Here is a 14,620-nt window from a genome sequence, read left to right on the forward strand (position 1 = left end):
TCTAAAAATTACCATTAAAAATTGAATAAACTATTAAGACAAAGAGGGACAAAGTGGTACATAGAATTACCTAGGCTTAAACTCTGAGGCTCTCACTTCTCATAGGAGCTTAAGCCCATCACTTGACTTCCTATTTTTTTAACTTATACTTTATGAGAATAAAGTGGAGAGGGTGCTTTTATTAACCAGCTTGGCTTAGCAATGGTTATGCGTGACTGTTCAGGAAAAGTCTGCTTGCCCTGTTCACCCATCGACTGTTATAATGAGAAAATGCCGAGAGCCAACTAACTTTATAAAGAAAAGAGGTTTATTAGTTCATAGTTAGAGAGGCTGAAAATCCAAACAACATGGTACAAACTATGCAAGGGCACTATGGCAAATGGTGGGAGCAGGTGTGGGAGTGAGAGATCACATCCCCAAGCAGGGAGCCAAAGAACAACTTGATTTAGAAAGAGTTCAGGAATTTCCTTAGGGGCTTTCTTAATCCTTCCTGAAAGCAACCACCCAAGGATCTCCCACCAGGCCTCACCTCTTAAAGGTCATACCACTCCCAACATCACCATATCAAGCTTCCAAGGGACATTTAAACCATCCCAAACTGAAATACTCACACTGTCCATAGAACATCCATGGTAGAGCCAATATATACTTTGAATGAGAGTGGAACCATTTGGTCAGATTTTTATGTTGGAAGGCCACTAAGGCTTTTTTTGAAAGATCTAATTTGGGTCTCTCTTCTAGGGGACAGGTGTAATGATAGCAGATTTGTCCTACTGTTTTGTTTTGTTTTTAAGGGTGTAAGGAGGAGGCTTGCCCATACCATTCGCTGTGGACTCAAAACTCAGTCCCATGGTTGTGTCTTAACAGCCTCCCCAGCCTTCCATTTATGAGGGGCAAAATACACTTTTCTCTTCCAAGGGCCAATTAGAAAGGGCAGAGATGACTTTAAAAGCTATTGAAATTTCACTTTAGGGTCAAGCTGCAAGTGTCCAGTAAGCCCCTGCCTTTTCTGAAAGAGTACTGACAAATAAGGAGGGGAATGGGCCTGGGAGAGTACAGAGTCAACACAGACACAAGTGACGGGAAAGATCTAGCTCTTCTTTACAATGGGATGCATAAAGCACCCCACCCAACTTCAGGGATCAGGGCTAAACTGAAGATTAAAAGTTGGTGAACTCACTGAGAGGGTTGTTCCAGAAAAAATACTTTCGTGGAGAAATAATTGGACATGATTTGATCATAGCCACGAGATTATTTAAAAATTAAGCTGTGAAACCACCAGTAATGTTTTCTTCCTTACAAAGATATTTTAGGAATTTTTAAAGTTATTAGTATAGCACAGATTTTCCTGAGTGAAATCTTGTTTGAACAGTCGGCTGCCCAGAGCAAAATCGCCTCTGCTACAGAACAAAGGTGACAAGAGTGGCTTGGGAATTACATGCAGTTCTTGGAATGGTGGCTGTTGACCTTATAAAGGAGCCACAGTGGCCACACCAGGCCTTGCCAGAGTCGGAGGCAGCTGCTGTGTGGAAGGGTTTCTGGCCATGCAGGTTTCTACTCTGATCCTGGGATTCTGTCACCAGAGACAGCCAGTGACGGTTTTCACAATTTTATGACCCTTGGCCGTCATCCCAATAACAAAGAAGTCATAAGCCACTGTCTTTCCCTCTGTAAATTTCCACTTCTACACCCTGGCCTTTCCAGCAAAATCTTTTTGAAATAACAAAAATAGAGAAGAAGGTCTCACTGTCCTTGTGTATGACCATCATGCCTGTACCCTGCTTCCTCAGGTCAGTCTCCACGCCTACTTGGGATTTGCAGGATTGAGGGCATATGGGGCCAGCTAGAGACAAAGGGATGAGGGAAACGTTTACTGAGCCTTTTTAGTGGATAAGTGATTGAAAGATGAGCAGCGATTGTTTCTGTTACAATACAGAACAATATCTAGAACAATATCTTTTATAGAACAATATGGATACTTAATACTAATAAATAGAAAACAACCATTTCCATTGTATAGAATTAAGGAGAGGCCGACTTGAACAAGAGAAGGAAAACACAGGTGACACCTAGGCACTGACAGTGCAGTGCCAGGAGCTAAGCTAACGCCTGCTTGTGCTGGCATCCCACATGGAAGCCAGTTCAAGTCCTGGGTGCTGCACTTCTGATCCAGTGCCTGGGAAAATGAAGAAGATGGCCCAAGTGCTTGGGCCCCTGCATCCACTTGGGAGATCTGGATGAAGCGCTTGACTGCTGGCTCTGGCCTGGCCCAGCCATTACAACCATTTAGAGAGATCTCTCACACTGTAATTCTGTCTCTCAAATAAGTAAATCTTAATAATAATAATAATAAACAGTAACAGGTGACATGGATTCTGCAATGAGTAACAGAATAGTCTTGTCAAGGCTTGAGGATGTACACAGATACGCAATCATGGCCTACAGGTGAAGGCTAGAGGTCTAAATTCCAACAAGAAAAGAAGCCTCTGTACAGCCCTGGGATCAGGATAAAAGTGGAAGTGAGATCACTCGCTGGGCACTCACGTCTTGGGAAGGCTGAAGTGCAGATGGACATGGCTACTAAGTCCAGGACAGAAGCTGCCCAGCTTCTGTCTTGGTTTTAAAAAACCTTGATTTGAATGGGCAAATATTGGCAGATTCCTCCCTAATCTCTAGAAGTCCAGGTTCCAGCTGGCGATTGCTGCATGGTCAGAGAACTAAGTGTTCCTGGAGGCCTTGCTGGTCAGAGTATTGTATTCCATCATCTGAATACCTGCCATGTGTACTAAACTTATTATGATGCTGGGGAAAATAAAGGGAAGCTTGAAATGTAGACTGTAGCACTTGTCCCCAGAACCTAAAAGGGTAAGTAGTTGAACAGCATAAAAGATAGATAACTCAATAAGGATGAAGATTTTAGAGGCAGAAACACAATCTGCGACCAAATAAATGCTACCTATACTAAGTGCTGTAGGACCAGAGCATCGGAAATGACACTGGGGTTGCAGTGGTTTACAAAGGAGAGGGACAAACATGGGTTGGTCAAGTGGAAAGGAGTGACGAAGGTATGCTCGGGAGGGGTTGGGAATGAGAGTGGGTGGAGTATAGGAAAAATTCTGCAATGAGTGGATGGATCAGGTTACTAGAGTCAGGAGTTTCAGAAAGATTACTAATTGGCGCTGAAGCCAACAAGACAGTTGGGATCACTTAGACACTAATGAGTGATTTTTGTTCAGAACAACATGACATCCTCAGAGATGTTTCAGGAAGGTTAATCTGATGGCCTAAGCTGGACAAAAAGTTTTCAGATAGACCAATGTATTTACATTGGCTCTACCTGAGAGTGATGAGTGCCTTAATTGTGGAAGGGGCGGCAAGAACAGAAAAAATGAGTGGGGTGCATGAGAAATTCTGAAGGAAGGAGAGATTGTTAAGACATTGTATCTTCTTGTTCAAGGAGGTAAAGAAGACTCATTAAGAAAGAAAAAAGAAAGAAGAAGACGACTCAGTAAGAGAAAATGAACAGTTGGGACCCAGATAACTGGTAGCATATTTTATGGACAGAAATAGAGATTTTAGGAAGAAGTTGAGATGGCTAGATTTTTTTGAAAGTATGAAGATTTCACTTTGGGAGATCATCTTTGATTTGGGGGCAGAAGGTCAAAATATTGCAACTATGAGGTAGGGCCCAGCCTGTGATAAACATGTGAGAGTTACCTGCCTAGAGATGGCAGTTAAAACTGTTTGAATGGCTGATGTATTCTAGGGAGAACTGAATCAAAAAGTAATCAGTGTTTTAGTTAGCACTTTAAAGGAGGAAGAGGACCCACACAAGCACAGTGCACAGTTGGACGGAAGAGGTTACAGATTCATAGACATTCTGATGGGAGCATCAAGGAGAAACTAGTGGTCGTTGGTGTCCAATTTTGCAGAGAGGACAAGAATAATAGAGGTTGAGAAAATGCCATCGGATTGGGCATCTAGAAAGTCATTTATCTTTAAGACTATAGTCCTGTCAAGCATGAAAAGTAAAGGGAAGATGCATTAAGAAGTAAGCACTAAGGAAAAGTAGAGTATCAACCATTGATTACAGGAGAGAAGAGGAAAGAATAACAATGAGAGTTGGAATCTAGCTGTCACTTTTCTTCCAAGTTGGGAGCTGTATATACACAGAGCATTTAAGGAAGAAGGAAAAGAGTAAGTTATTAAGATTAGCCAACCTTGGGCCCAGCGGCATGGCCTAGCAGCTAAAGTCCTCACCTTGAACGCCCCGGGATCCTATATGGACGCCGGTTCTAATCCCGGCAGCTCCACTTCCCATCCAGCTCCCTGCCTGTGGCCTGGGAAAGCAGTCAAGGATGGCCCAAAGCTTTGGGACCCTGTACCCTTGTGGGAGACCTGGAAGAGGTTCCAGGTTCCCGTCATCGGATCGGCGCACACCGGCCTGTTGTGGCTCACTTGGGGAGTGAATCATTGGACGGAAGATGTTCCTCTCTGTCTCTCCTCCTCTCTGTATATCTGACTGTAATAAAATAAATAAATCTTTAAAAATATATATATTAAAAAAAAAAGATTAGCCAACCTTGGACTAGGCAAGATGGCTCAATGGCTATATCCTCATCTAGCAAGCATTGGGATCCTTTATGGGCACCAATTCATTGTCCTGGCTGCTCTACTTCCCATCCAGCTCTCTGCTTATGGCCTGGGAAAGCAGTGATGGATGACCCAAAGCCTTGGGACAATTCTGGAAAAAGCTCATAGATCATGGCTTCAGATCGACTCAGATCCAGCCATTGTGGCAACCTGGGGAGTGAACGAGTGGTGGAGGATCTTTCTTTCTGTCTCTTCTTATTGTCAATCTGACTTGCCTTTCCAAACAAAACAAAACAAAACAGACAGGCCAACCTTTATGAATTTTCCACTAAGGACTGGGTCTAGTTAACAAGGAGAATCTGAAAGCTGCAGGAGAAAGTGGTGTAAGCAGAATTCAAGAGGAAATGGGAGAATGGACTTCAGAGAGAATTGACAGAGGGAACAGAGGCTAGAGGTTCAGGCAGGTTTTAAACTGAAGAAGAATAAAGGAGAAAAGTAAGGCTGGCCTCAGGCTTCTGACCAAGGCAAGGGGTGAGACATCTGTTGAGAGTGAGGGTGGCCAGGGTGATGAATGATGGAGCACAGAGGAAAGGTTAAAACAGCCCCTCTTCCTAACGCCACGGGCTCACAAATGCCTGGCCATTAGGATGACTAAACACCAATAGTGGCTGACAGAAACTCTACTTTCCTTCTACTCTTTTAGGAAATGCTTGTCAGTTGCAGATACATTTTGCTTACAGGACTTATTCTTCCTCATCTCCTTATTATTTTTCCTTAATATGTTTTCTATAAATTTCTGTTCCTAGTAATCACTATGATTGTAAATTATACAGCTCTTCCCAAGCAGTGGTCCTATAGATTTCTGAAGTTATTGGAAGTGTGGCTAAAATGTTAGTATGAACTAATAGTACTTTCTAGAAATACTTATTGGTACATGAATTTAGCATGAAAATTGAGTGAATAGAATCTGTAATCTGTGCTACACACTACCCCACAAAATGACTGATAGAGTTTTAGGCTAAATGAAAATGCCGGACTCTTCTATATATATATATCGATATATCGATATATATATATATCGATATATCCATATGTCGATATATATATATATTTCCAAAAGTTCCCATCTGCTGGTTCACTCCCCACATACCTGCAATAGTCAGCATTAGGCTGAAAGCTAGGAATTCAGTCCAGGTCTCATGCAGGAGGCCCATAGCCATTGCTGCCCAGGATGTATGCTGACAGAGAACTGAAGTCAGGAACTGGAGCTGGGTGTTGAATCCAGCTTTGGGATACAGATGTCAAGCACTAGGTTAAATAGCTGCCTGGAGAACAACTGTAAAACAATCCTACAGAATTAAGGCAGCTCTTCGGAGACCAAGAACTCTGAGGTCAACCACCCCCATTTGGATCTACCACATGGGATGGAAGAAGCCCAAATCCTGCCTAGCAGGTTCCAAGGTCATCGGAACAACAACCAGGATCCCTGAGTGGTCCGCAGAAACAGAAGAACAGTAAACTTCCTTCGGGACTAGGGAGAGGAGCTTTCTCTGGTCCTTGCCTGCTTCCAACTTTGGGTCCCCACCCCCCTCTCGTAATAACCATCAGGAACGCTCCAGAAACCCCTCAAAACAAACAAACAAATAAACAAAACTAGAATAGATAGACAGAGAACAACAAGAAAAGCTTAGAACCAGACAGGAAACGGTCAGCGGGGATGCACTTATATCTCACTGGGTGGGACACAAAGATTAGTTACTCCTAACTGGGGTATGGAAGATTTCTCTGCACACCCCTCCTAAACATGCTCACCTAAACTGTTGACATATATCCTGTTAGAATTATAGAGTTAGACCACCCGAAAAACAGCCAGGTTCAGCGAAATCATGCTTCAATGCTATAAACTGCTAAAGACTAAAATTAAAATAGGCATGAGACAGCTGAATAGCAATCTAAGCCATTTTAAGGTGTATAGAATACGGTTGAATGTAAACCAAAATTGAAATGTCTATGAAGAAGTCACAGGTTGTGGTTGAAAACCTGCATTTTCCTATTAACATACTGGTTAATCAATACCATGTCAATTAATGCCATAATGTTGTAAATGGTTGGAAATATTATGTTGGGACTTTTAATTGATTGGAATGATACTCTGCCGGCTCTACCTTCAGACCAGAGATGGTCTCACCAAGAAACCATTGAACTTACCAGGACAATAAGATGCTGGACTTTATGCTTGGTAAATACCTCCAATGAAAGAATGTCAACTGAATTTGAACTATGGAAATGCAACAAGGTGGAGCAATCCACCGTGGGGGGAGGGTTTTGGGAGTGGCGGGGGGAATCCCAGTGCATAAAAAAAATGTATCACATAATGCAATGTAATTAGTTTTAAAAAAAAAGAAATGCAATAAAAATATATGTTAAAAAAAAAGAATTAAGGCAGCTAAGATATCAATCAGAATAGCCCCAGAATGGGGCTTATTTTGAAGTTGGGGAGGCAGATAATGCTGTATTTAATCCAAGCCATTCATCAGAAAGAGCTGAAATGGATATGTTGGGTTGATACACACCAAGGTGCCTTGGCATTTATTTTTTCTTTTCTTTCTCTTACAGGTATGGCCTCACATGTGCAAGTTTTCTCCCCTCACACCCTCCAATCAAGTGCCTTCTGTAGTGTGAAGAAACTGAAAGTAGAGCCGAGTTCCAACTGGGACATGACTGGGTACGGCTCCCACAGCAAAGTGTACAGCCAGAGCAAGAACATAGCACCTTCTCAGCCAGCCACCACAACCGTCAGCACCTCCTTGCCAATCCCAAACCCAAGCCTACCTTACGAACAGACCATCATCTTCCCAGGAAGCACCGGGCACATAGTGGTAACATCAGCAAGTAGCACGTCTGTCACTGGGCAGGTCCTCGGTGGACCACATAACCTAATGCGTCGCAGCACTGTGAGCCTTCTTGACACCTACCAAAAATGTGGACTCAAGCGTAAGAGCGAGGAAATCGAGAACACGAGCAGCGTACAGATCATCGAAGAGCATCCACCCATGATTCAGAATAATGCCAGTGGGGCCACTGTAGCCACTGCCACCACGTCCACTGCCACCTCAAAAAACAGCGGCTCCAACAGCGAAGGAGATTACCAGCTGGTCCAGCATGAAGTGCTGTGCTCCATGACCAACACTTATGAAGTTTTAGAGTTCTTGGGCCGAGGGACATTCGGGCAAGTGGTCAAGTGCTGGAAACGGGGCACCAATGAGATTGTGGCCATCAAGATCCTGAAGAACCACCCATCCTATGCCCGACAGGGTCAGATTGAAGTGAGCATCCTGGCCCGGCTGAGCACAGAGAGTGCCGATGACTATAACTTCGTGCGGGCCTATGAGTGCTTCCAGCACAAGAACCACACCTGCTTGGTCTTTGAGATGTTGGAACAGAACCTCTATGACTTTCTCAAGCAGAACAAGTTTAGCCCCTTGCCCCTAAAATACATCCGCCCAGTCCTCCAGCAGGTAGCCACAGCCCTGATGAAACTCAAAAGCCTTGGTCTCATCCACGCTGACCTCAAGCCAGAAAACATCATGCTGGTGGATCCATCCAGACAGCCATACAGAGTGAAGGTCATCGACTTTGGTTCAGCCAGTCATGTGTCCAAGGCTGTGTGCTCCACATACTTGCAGTCCCGATATTACAGGTAAGATTGCACCAAGACCCACAGACAGTGTGAGATGCTTGGTGGCAAACACAGAGAATGTGCAGTGGGAGTCACCAAGGGGGAGATAAAATTATGCACCAAAAGTCGATCTTAACGTAGTTGGGAAATTAGGGCAGTTGCATTTTGACATGACAATGAGAAGCCAGGTAAGATTGGAATCATGTGAGATGCTTAGGTTGGATGGTCAGAGTTGGAAGGGATCCTTGGGAGCTGGGGTGAAAAACAGGATAGGGTCCTCACGGTGGAGGGGATGGAATGTGCCGTCTAAGCCCCGCTGGTAGGAATGTGCACAATGCTGTCAGGGAGACTGTCCACCTAGCAGCACAGAGGGGAGAGGTGGTCGCAAGCCAGGACTGACTGAGACCGGGTTGTTTTGGGGATATCATGTGCCAGACTAAAGAACAGCAACTGTGTCCTTAGATTTGAAACAACTCTGGCAAGTTTGCAAAGCAAAAGGTTAGGGCTGAGAAGACTGCTTTCACCAGCCCGAGGAGGAAGGACTAGCCAGGGAGCCAACTGGCTCACTCACGCAGTAAGAGACCTTGGGCCTGGGTCTAGGTGACAGAAGAGCCATGTGCATCAGGCTGCCCTTGCTTCACGTGGTCAGCCACCCAAAAAGTTTTGCCAGCCAGGTGCAGCGCTGGGAAGAGGGATGTAGTGGAGGCCCTGCCATCCTGGAGGCTCCTGCATACCTGCTGATTCTCATCCCCAGCTGCACATAAAAAGCACCTGGGGAACTTCTAACCTCCACAAATTGAATCCACAGCTCAGGGGTAGGGTCCAGCTGGTTGTTCTCTACCAGCTTTCCTGCCACCCCAGGGCACAGTCAGGGCCAACACCTGCTGCTCTGCTGGCTCTGAGATGAGAGTGCTGGCTCCAAGAGTCAGGAGTTCCCAGGCTTGGACCCGATTCCTCCGCTCACAAAGCTATGCAGCTGGGTCCAGTTGTCTACTTTCCCTACTCATTCATTTCCTAATCTGTCACCTGGGAGAACCCAGCCTGCAGGCTTACTGGGCCAATCACATACTGTGGCTTACGTGCCTTAGATGCTCCAGGCAACAACCAGCCCAGGTAGGTGCACAGGAAGAAGCTCACAGGGGGAAGGCGACAAGAGGTGGTTTGGGGATGGGTTGTGCTTAAGGCTACAGTGACCAGTCAGGTGGAAGTTGAAACTGGCAAGAAAGGAAACTCAGAATCCTGTGAGAAGAAAGATGACATCTTAGAGGTTCCTAAGAGCCACCGATGCCTGAGACCCTCCACCCTGGTGGCTTCAAGGCCACCAAGAGAAAGCTGGAAACTGCTCAACGCCGTGTCACCACAGCCAACCTGTCACCCATTCCCGAGATCACCCTTGCAAGACCTTCCCTCCAGCCATGACTCCCTCAAGGCTGCCGCCTGCCTGCCCACAGTACTGTGGCAAGCCTCTCCCCCACAGGCCTCTGCTCCTCCCACCCCATCCCGCAACCTACTGGGGTGAGCCAGGAGCTCCAGGTCACCTTACCTTCTTCCCTGTCACTTCTCATTCTAATTGTTAGCTCTTCCCCCACTGCTTCTAACTGTTATCTCCCTGCTCCTTCAAAGGGGTGTTTTCTGAGTTACAGCAGCTCTGGTCTGGTTACTTAAGCCCAACTTTGTCCAGCAGCTCCTTTCTCTCTAAATGCACATGTGCACACGGCTCCCCCATCGTAGTAGGAGTCTCCAGCGGCCTCCACTTTGACTGCAGGCTCCACCAGGAGCAGTTCTAGTCCTGTGGACTCTGCTTCTTTTCCACACAGCCCCTCCTGAGCCTTGCAGTCCACTCTCTGGCCCTACCACTCTGAGGAGATGGCTTGGCTGGCCCCGGAGCCTAGCACTTCTCAGAAGAGCGGGGTTGGGGTTGGAGGAAGAAGTAAGCCCTGAGTGATGCCACTGAGGAAGGTAGGGGCATAGAAGGATGTGTGGTGAGACGAATCTGGAGGACTGGGAACCGGGAACCAAAAGCTTGCATTCTCTCTGAAGGGAGCCCAGAGGCTCTCTGGAAGCCAGTTCTCTGTGATGGCCGTGCCTCTGTGATGGCTCAGTCACCCAGGGCTGGTTTTCCACTCACAAGCGGGAGGCTGTGTTTCAGTTTGTAAGTTCAACCCCCGGAAAGCTATTTCTTCCTAGCTCTTGGCCTAATTTAGGGCACACTGCAGCTAACCCAGAGGGTTCCCAGGCTTTTGTGATGAAGTTAGCATAATTGCTGTCTAGTAAACAGATATTCAGTTTTCTGAAAATTCATTAAAGTTGGGTTTGGCAACTTATAGAAAGACCGAGAAACTAAGTGCAGGCATTTGGGGTAGTGGCTAGGACACAGTTGGGATGGGTATCCCATGGGTATCCCATGTGTATCCCATGTCACAGTGCATGGATTCAGGTCCCACAAGTGCTTCCAGAGACCCTGGGAGGCAGCAGGTGACAGCCCAAACACTCAGTTCTTGTCACCACGTGGGGATATGACTGAGTTTCCAGCCCCTGGACATCTGGGATGTGATCCAGGAAATGGAAGTTCTGTCTCTCTCTCTCTCTCTTTGTCACCTCTTAGATTTAAAAAAAAAAAAATGTGTTTCAAATGCACCTTAGGACAAAACCTGTGAATCTAGCAGGTTGCATTTAGAATCCTGCAGCCCCTTTTGTATCCCTGTGCTCCTGCAGCAGCCCTGGCTACCCACCTAGGTACCCTGTCTAGGAACACTGCGATTTTTCTTTTCTTCTTTTTTCCCTGGTGTCCCTTCTTCTGAGGACACAGGGGATCTCAGGAGGCCTGTGGCTGTGAGGGTCGGGGACAGACTGTGTATCCTTTAACTGAACTTTGCAGTGACACAGTCGAGCCTTTCAAAACTACCTCTGGTGTGTGCTCAAGACAGGCTTGCTCCCAGTCCTGGGGCCTTATGCATTCTCTTCTTCCATCTCATGTCACAGACTGGCCCAGTCACATCTGGCCCCATATCTTCTCTCTGAAGGGCCCTTCCTTTAACCTGTGAGTGACCATCACCTAAAATTCGGAACAGAGCGACCTCTTCCTATTCAGGGTCACTTTGGCCTATGACCCTCCCGGTCACCTTCTTGGAGACCAGCCCTGGTGTCAAAGGCATCACAGTCAGCATGAAAGGCTGACCTGCCTTTTCTGCCTGAAGCGACGTTTCCTTTCTAAGTTGGTCACAGTATTCCATTTCTCCCTTGGCCTCCTATGGTTCCTGCAGTAGTTCACCACCATATCAATCATTATCAGTTTCTGGAGGTGGTCTATAGCTCAGATTCATTTGTTCAATGCTTATTGGGTGCCTCCTGGATGCCCTGTGTTATTTGTGCACTCAGGAGCATGGAAGGTAAGGCCTGGTCTCTGATCTTGGGGAGCTGGAGAGGAGAAACACGAACTGCCTAGGGCTTAATGCTGATGCTTTGATATCGTAAATGTTTGGTCATGCAGCAGATAACTTAGCCAAACCTACAATGGGCAAGGAAATGAAATGAACAAAATTAATTAAATACATGAAAAATCAATGACAGATTTGTAACATAGGAGCGTAGGCACTTAGGCCAGCTGTTAGTACGCTCACATCCCACAGCAGTTTGTTGCCTGGCTCCAGCTCCAGACTCCAACTTCCTGCTAATGTGTAATCAAGAAAGCAACAGTGATGGTTCAGGTGGTTGGGTGCTTGTCATTCAGACCTGGACTGGGACTGTTGCAGGCATTTGGGATGCGAACCAGAAGATCACAACACTCTGTCTCATGATTTAAAAAAGAAATAAAACCTTTTAATAAGAGAGATTCATGGGTCAACGGCTATAATGAATATAATAGGTTTTAAAGGAAATATGAGATATAGATAAGACCAGAAAGTAGGATGTTCTTGGCGCCAGAGAGATTGGAGTACAGTCAAGTGTTGCAATGGGACATTTTAGTCAACAGTGGGCCACATAGACTATGGTGGTCCCACAAGATTATCTCATTTAAGTGGTGTTGTCATTCCAACGTAGTGCAATGAAATTGTCCAGTGACACATTTCTCAGAATGTATCCCTGTTATTTAGTGACATGTGACTGACTGTAAATGAACAAAGATGGGAGAAAAGACAACAATAGTGAACAGGAGTTTGAGGGCCAGGCAGGACGTGATGGTTAGGTGAGTGAGGTCTGACAATGGAGAGTTTCGACTAAAGCTTGAGTGGCCTGGCTTTAGTCAAAGAGACAGCATTGGCAGCCACTGTAAATTCTCAAAGGAATGAGTTAATGAACTTGCCGAGGGTATAAATCAATGGGAATGTCAAATCAAATAAATTAATTAATTAAATAGAGGAAGAGCCAGAGGCTAGGAGATGGTAGTTATTCAGGAATAAAGGAAAGGGGCACTAGGCTGTGATGGGGATTCCCATCCCCCACCGTGAATGGGGCATTGCAGCACATTTAATATTTCTGTTTTGATGGCTGAATGGAGAGATGGCATAGCTTTTTATTTGCTTTGCTTGCTTTCGCACAGTTCGGCACAGTTCTGCAGCACAGTTCTGCAGCCTGGGTCTTTCAGCACCTGGTTTCCAATCCCACCATGTGCTTGTAGAATCAGAGGCTCTGCCAGCAGAGACCAGAGACCTCCACTCCAGTCCTGCTGCCCGTGCCCAGGGCTCCCACTGCCTCTTGAGCAGTCCAGGGTCAGCCTGGAGGCCCACACTCCTCCATCTGGATCCCATTTTCACTGGGGCCTATGTTTGCCAGTCAACGAGAGTTGGTAGTTCAGTCTGTGGTCAGGAAGCGGTTTGCTGTCCTGAGGGTCAACCTTGGCCTCAGTAACCCAGATGAGAGTCCTGCTTGATCTTTCCTTCGCAGGGGGCAGGGTATATTCTGAAACTCATGCCATAGACTGAAAATGCAAGTTGTTTCACAAAAGAGGTGTAGCTTTATAAAGCCAAGAACATGGGTCATTTCAAAAATGGCACAACATATGCAGATTGTAATATATAAAAAGGAACTGCCTGCATGTTAGGTGTGGTTAAAAAGAGGAGTTGTGAAAGCACTTGGATGCAGGCATTAACTTCTTAAGTTAATTTGTCTTTTATCACCACAAGGCTCCAAGCCACCTCTCGGGAGCATGTAAAAAACTCCTTAGAACTGCATAAAAGAACAGGAAACTGGGGCTCTGGGCTCCAGGGCTGAAGGCTAGCCTGGGAGCATTAACAGGGAGACAGACAGAAGCAAAGTCCGATCACCCATCAAATGGTTCACTCCCCGATTTGCTCAAGAGCCAGAGCTGGGCCAGGCTGAAGCCACGAGCCAAGAGCTACAGCTGGGTCTCCCACTTAGGTGGCAGGGAGCCATTACCTACTGCCTCCCAGAAGCTTGAGCAAAGCTGAACCAGAAGCTGAATAACTGAGACAAAAACCAGCATTCTGTATTGGATGAGAGTGTCCCAAGTATAGCTTAACCCACTGTGCCACGACACTGGCCCCTCTCCTGTGCCTTCATCTGAGCCAAGTTTGTGCAAAGACTGAGTGGGCTTCAGTGAGTTCTGACCCAGCTGTGAGGCAGAAAAGCCAAGCTAGATGTGGAGCAAAGGACTGACACCAAGGGACTGGGGCCCTCAACCCAGTATGTGCTGCAGTCATGCACCTGAGCCATCCATCATTGTCCTCCCTGCCAATCACATGTGGGGTACTTGTAAATGGAGAGTTAATAAAGGAGAAATGGCTTTAAAGGCACACTTAAGAACAGAAGGCTAAGAACACAGAGTTGAGCTCTAACTTTTGTATTCAAGTACCTGGAGATCTAACATGAAGAATGATCACCTCGGATCCAGCATTGTGGTGGTTCAGGTTAAGCGTCCACCTGCAAAGTCGGCATCCCAAATGGAGGCCTATTCATGTCCCAGATGCTCCACTTCCCATCCAGCTTCCTTCTAATGGCCTGGAAAATCAGTAGAAATGACCCAAGTGGTTGCTCCCTGCCAACCACACAAGGAATCTGGGAGGAGCTCCTAGCTCGTAACTTCTGACCTGTCCCAGTGTTGACCATCTTGGGGTATGAGGCAGCAGATGAAAGCTCTCTCTCTTTCTGTCTCTCTTTCTTTCTCTGTAACTCTGACTTTAGATTAAATAAGCAAGTCTTAGGGACAAAAAAGGAAAATGATCTGGCATCTATTCTACCCTCTCCATCGGCTGGCAGGCCTGCTAGCTAGGGCCAGGAGGTGGGGTGGGTCCTAAGATGGGATGACTAGGTGGGAAGTCCAGCCCGAGAAGCAGTGAATTGGAACAGAACTGCAGGATTCTGCTTCTGTGTCTCCTGCATCCGTGCCTG

General features: G+C 46.2%; 1 protein-coding gene across 4 annotated transcripts in view; it reads left to right on the forward strand.

The window, feature by feature from the left end:
• Positions 1-14,620, forward strand: part of HIPK2 (homeodomain interacting protein kinase 2) — a 176,597-nt gene that overhangs the window by 57,039 nt on the left and 104,938 nt on the right. For all 4 annotated transcript variants that reach the window (XM_058654902.1, XM_058654904.1, XM_058654901.1 and 1 more), the window contains exon 2: positions 7,210-8,293. In XM_058654902.1, coding sequence (XP_058510885.1) covers positions 7,210-8,293 — 1,084 coding nt within the window. The remainder of the gene's footprint in view (positions 1-7,209; positions 8,294-14,620) is intronic.

Source organism: Ochotona princeps, chromosome 25, assembly GCF_030435755.1.
Source record: "Ochotona princeps isolate mOchPri1 chromosome 25, mOchPri1.hap1, whole genome shotgun sequence".
NCBI lineage: Eukaryota > Metazoa > Chordata > Mammalia > Lagomorpha > Ochotonidae > Ochotona > Ochotona princeps.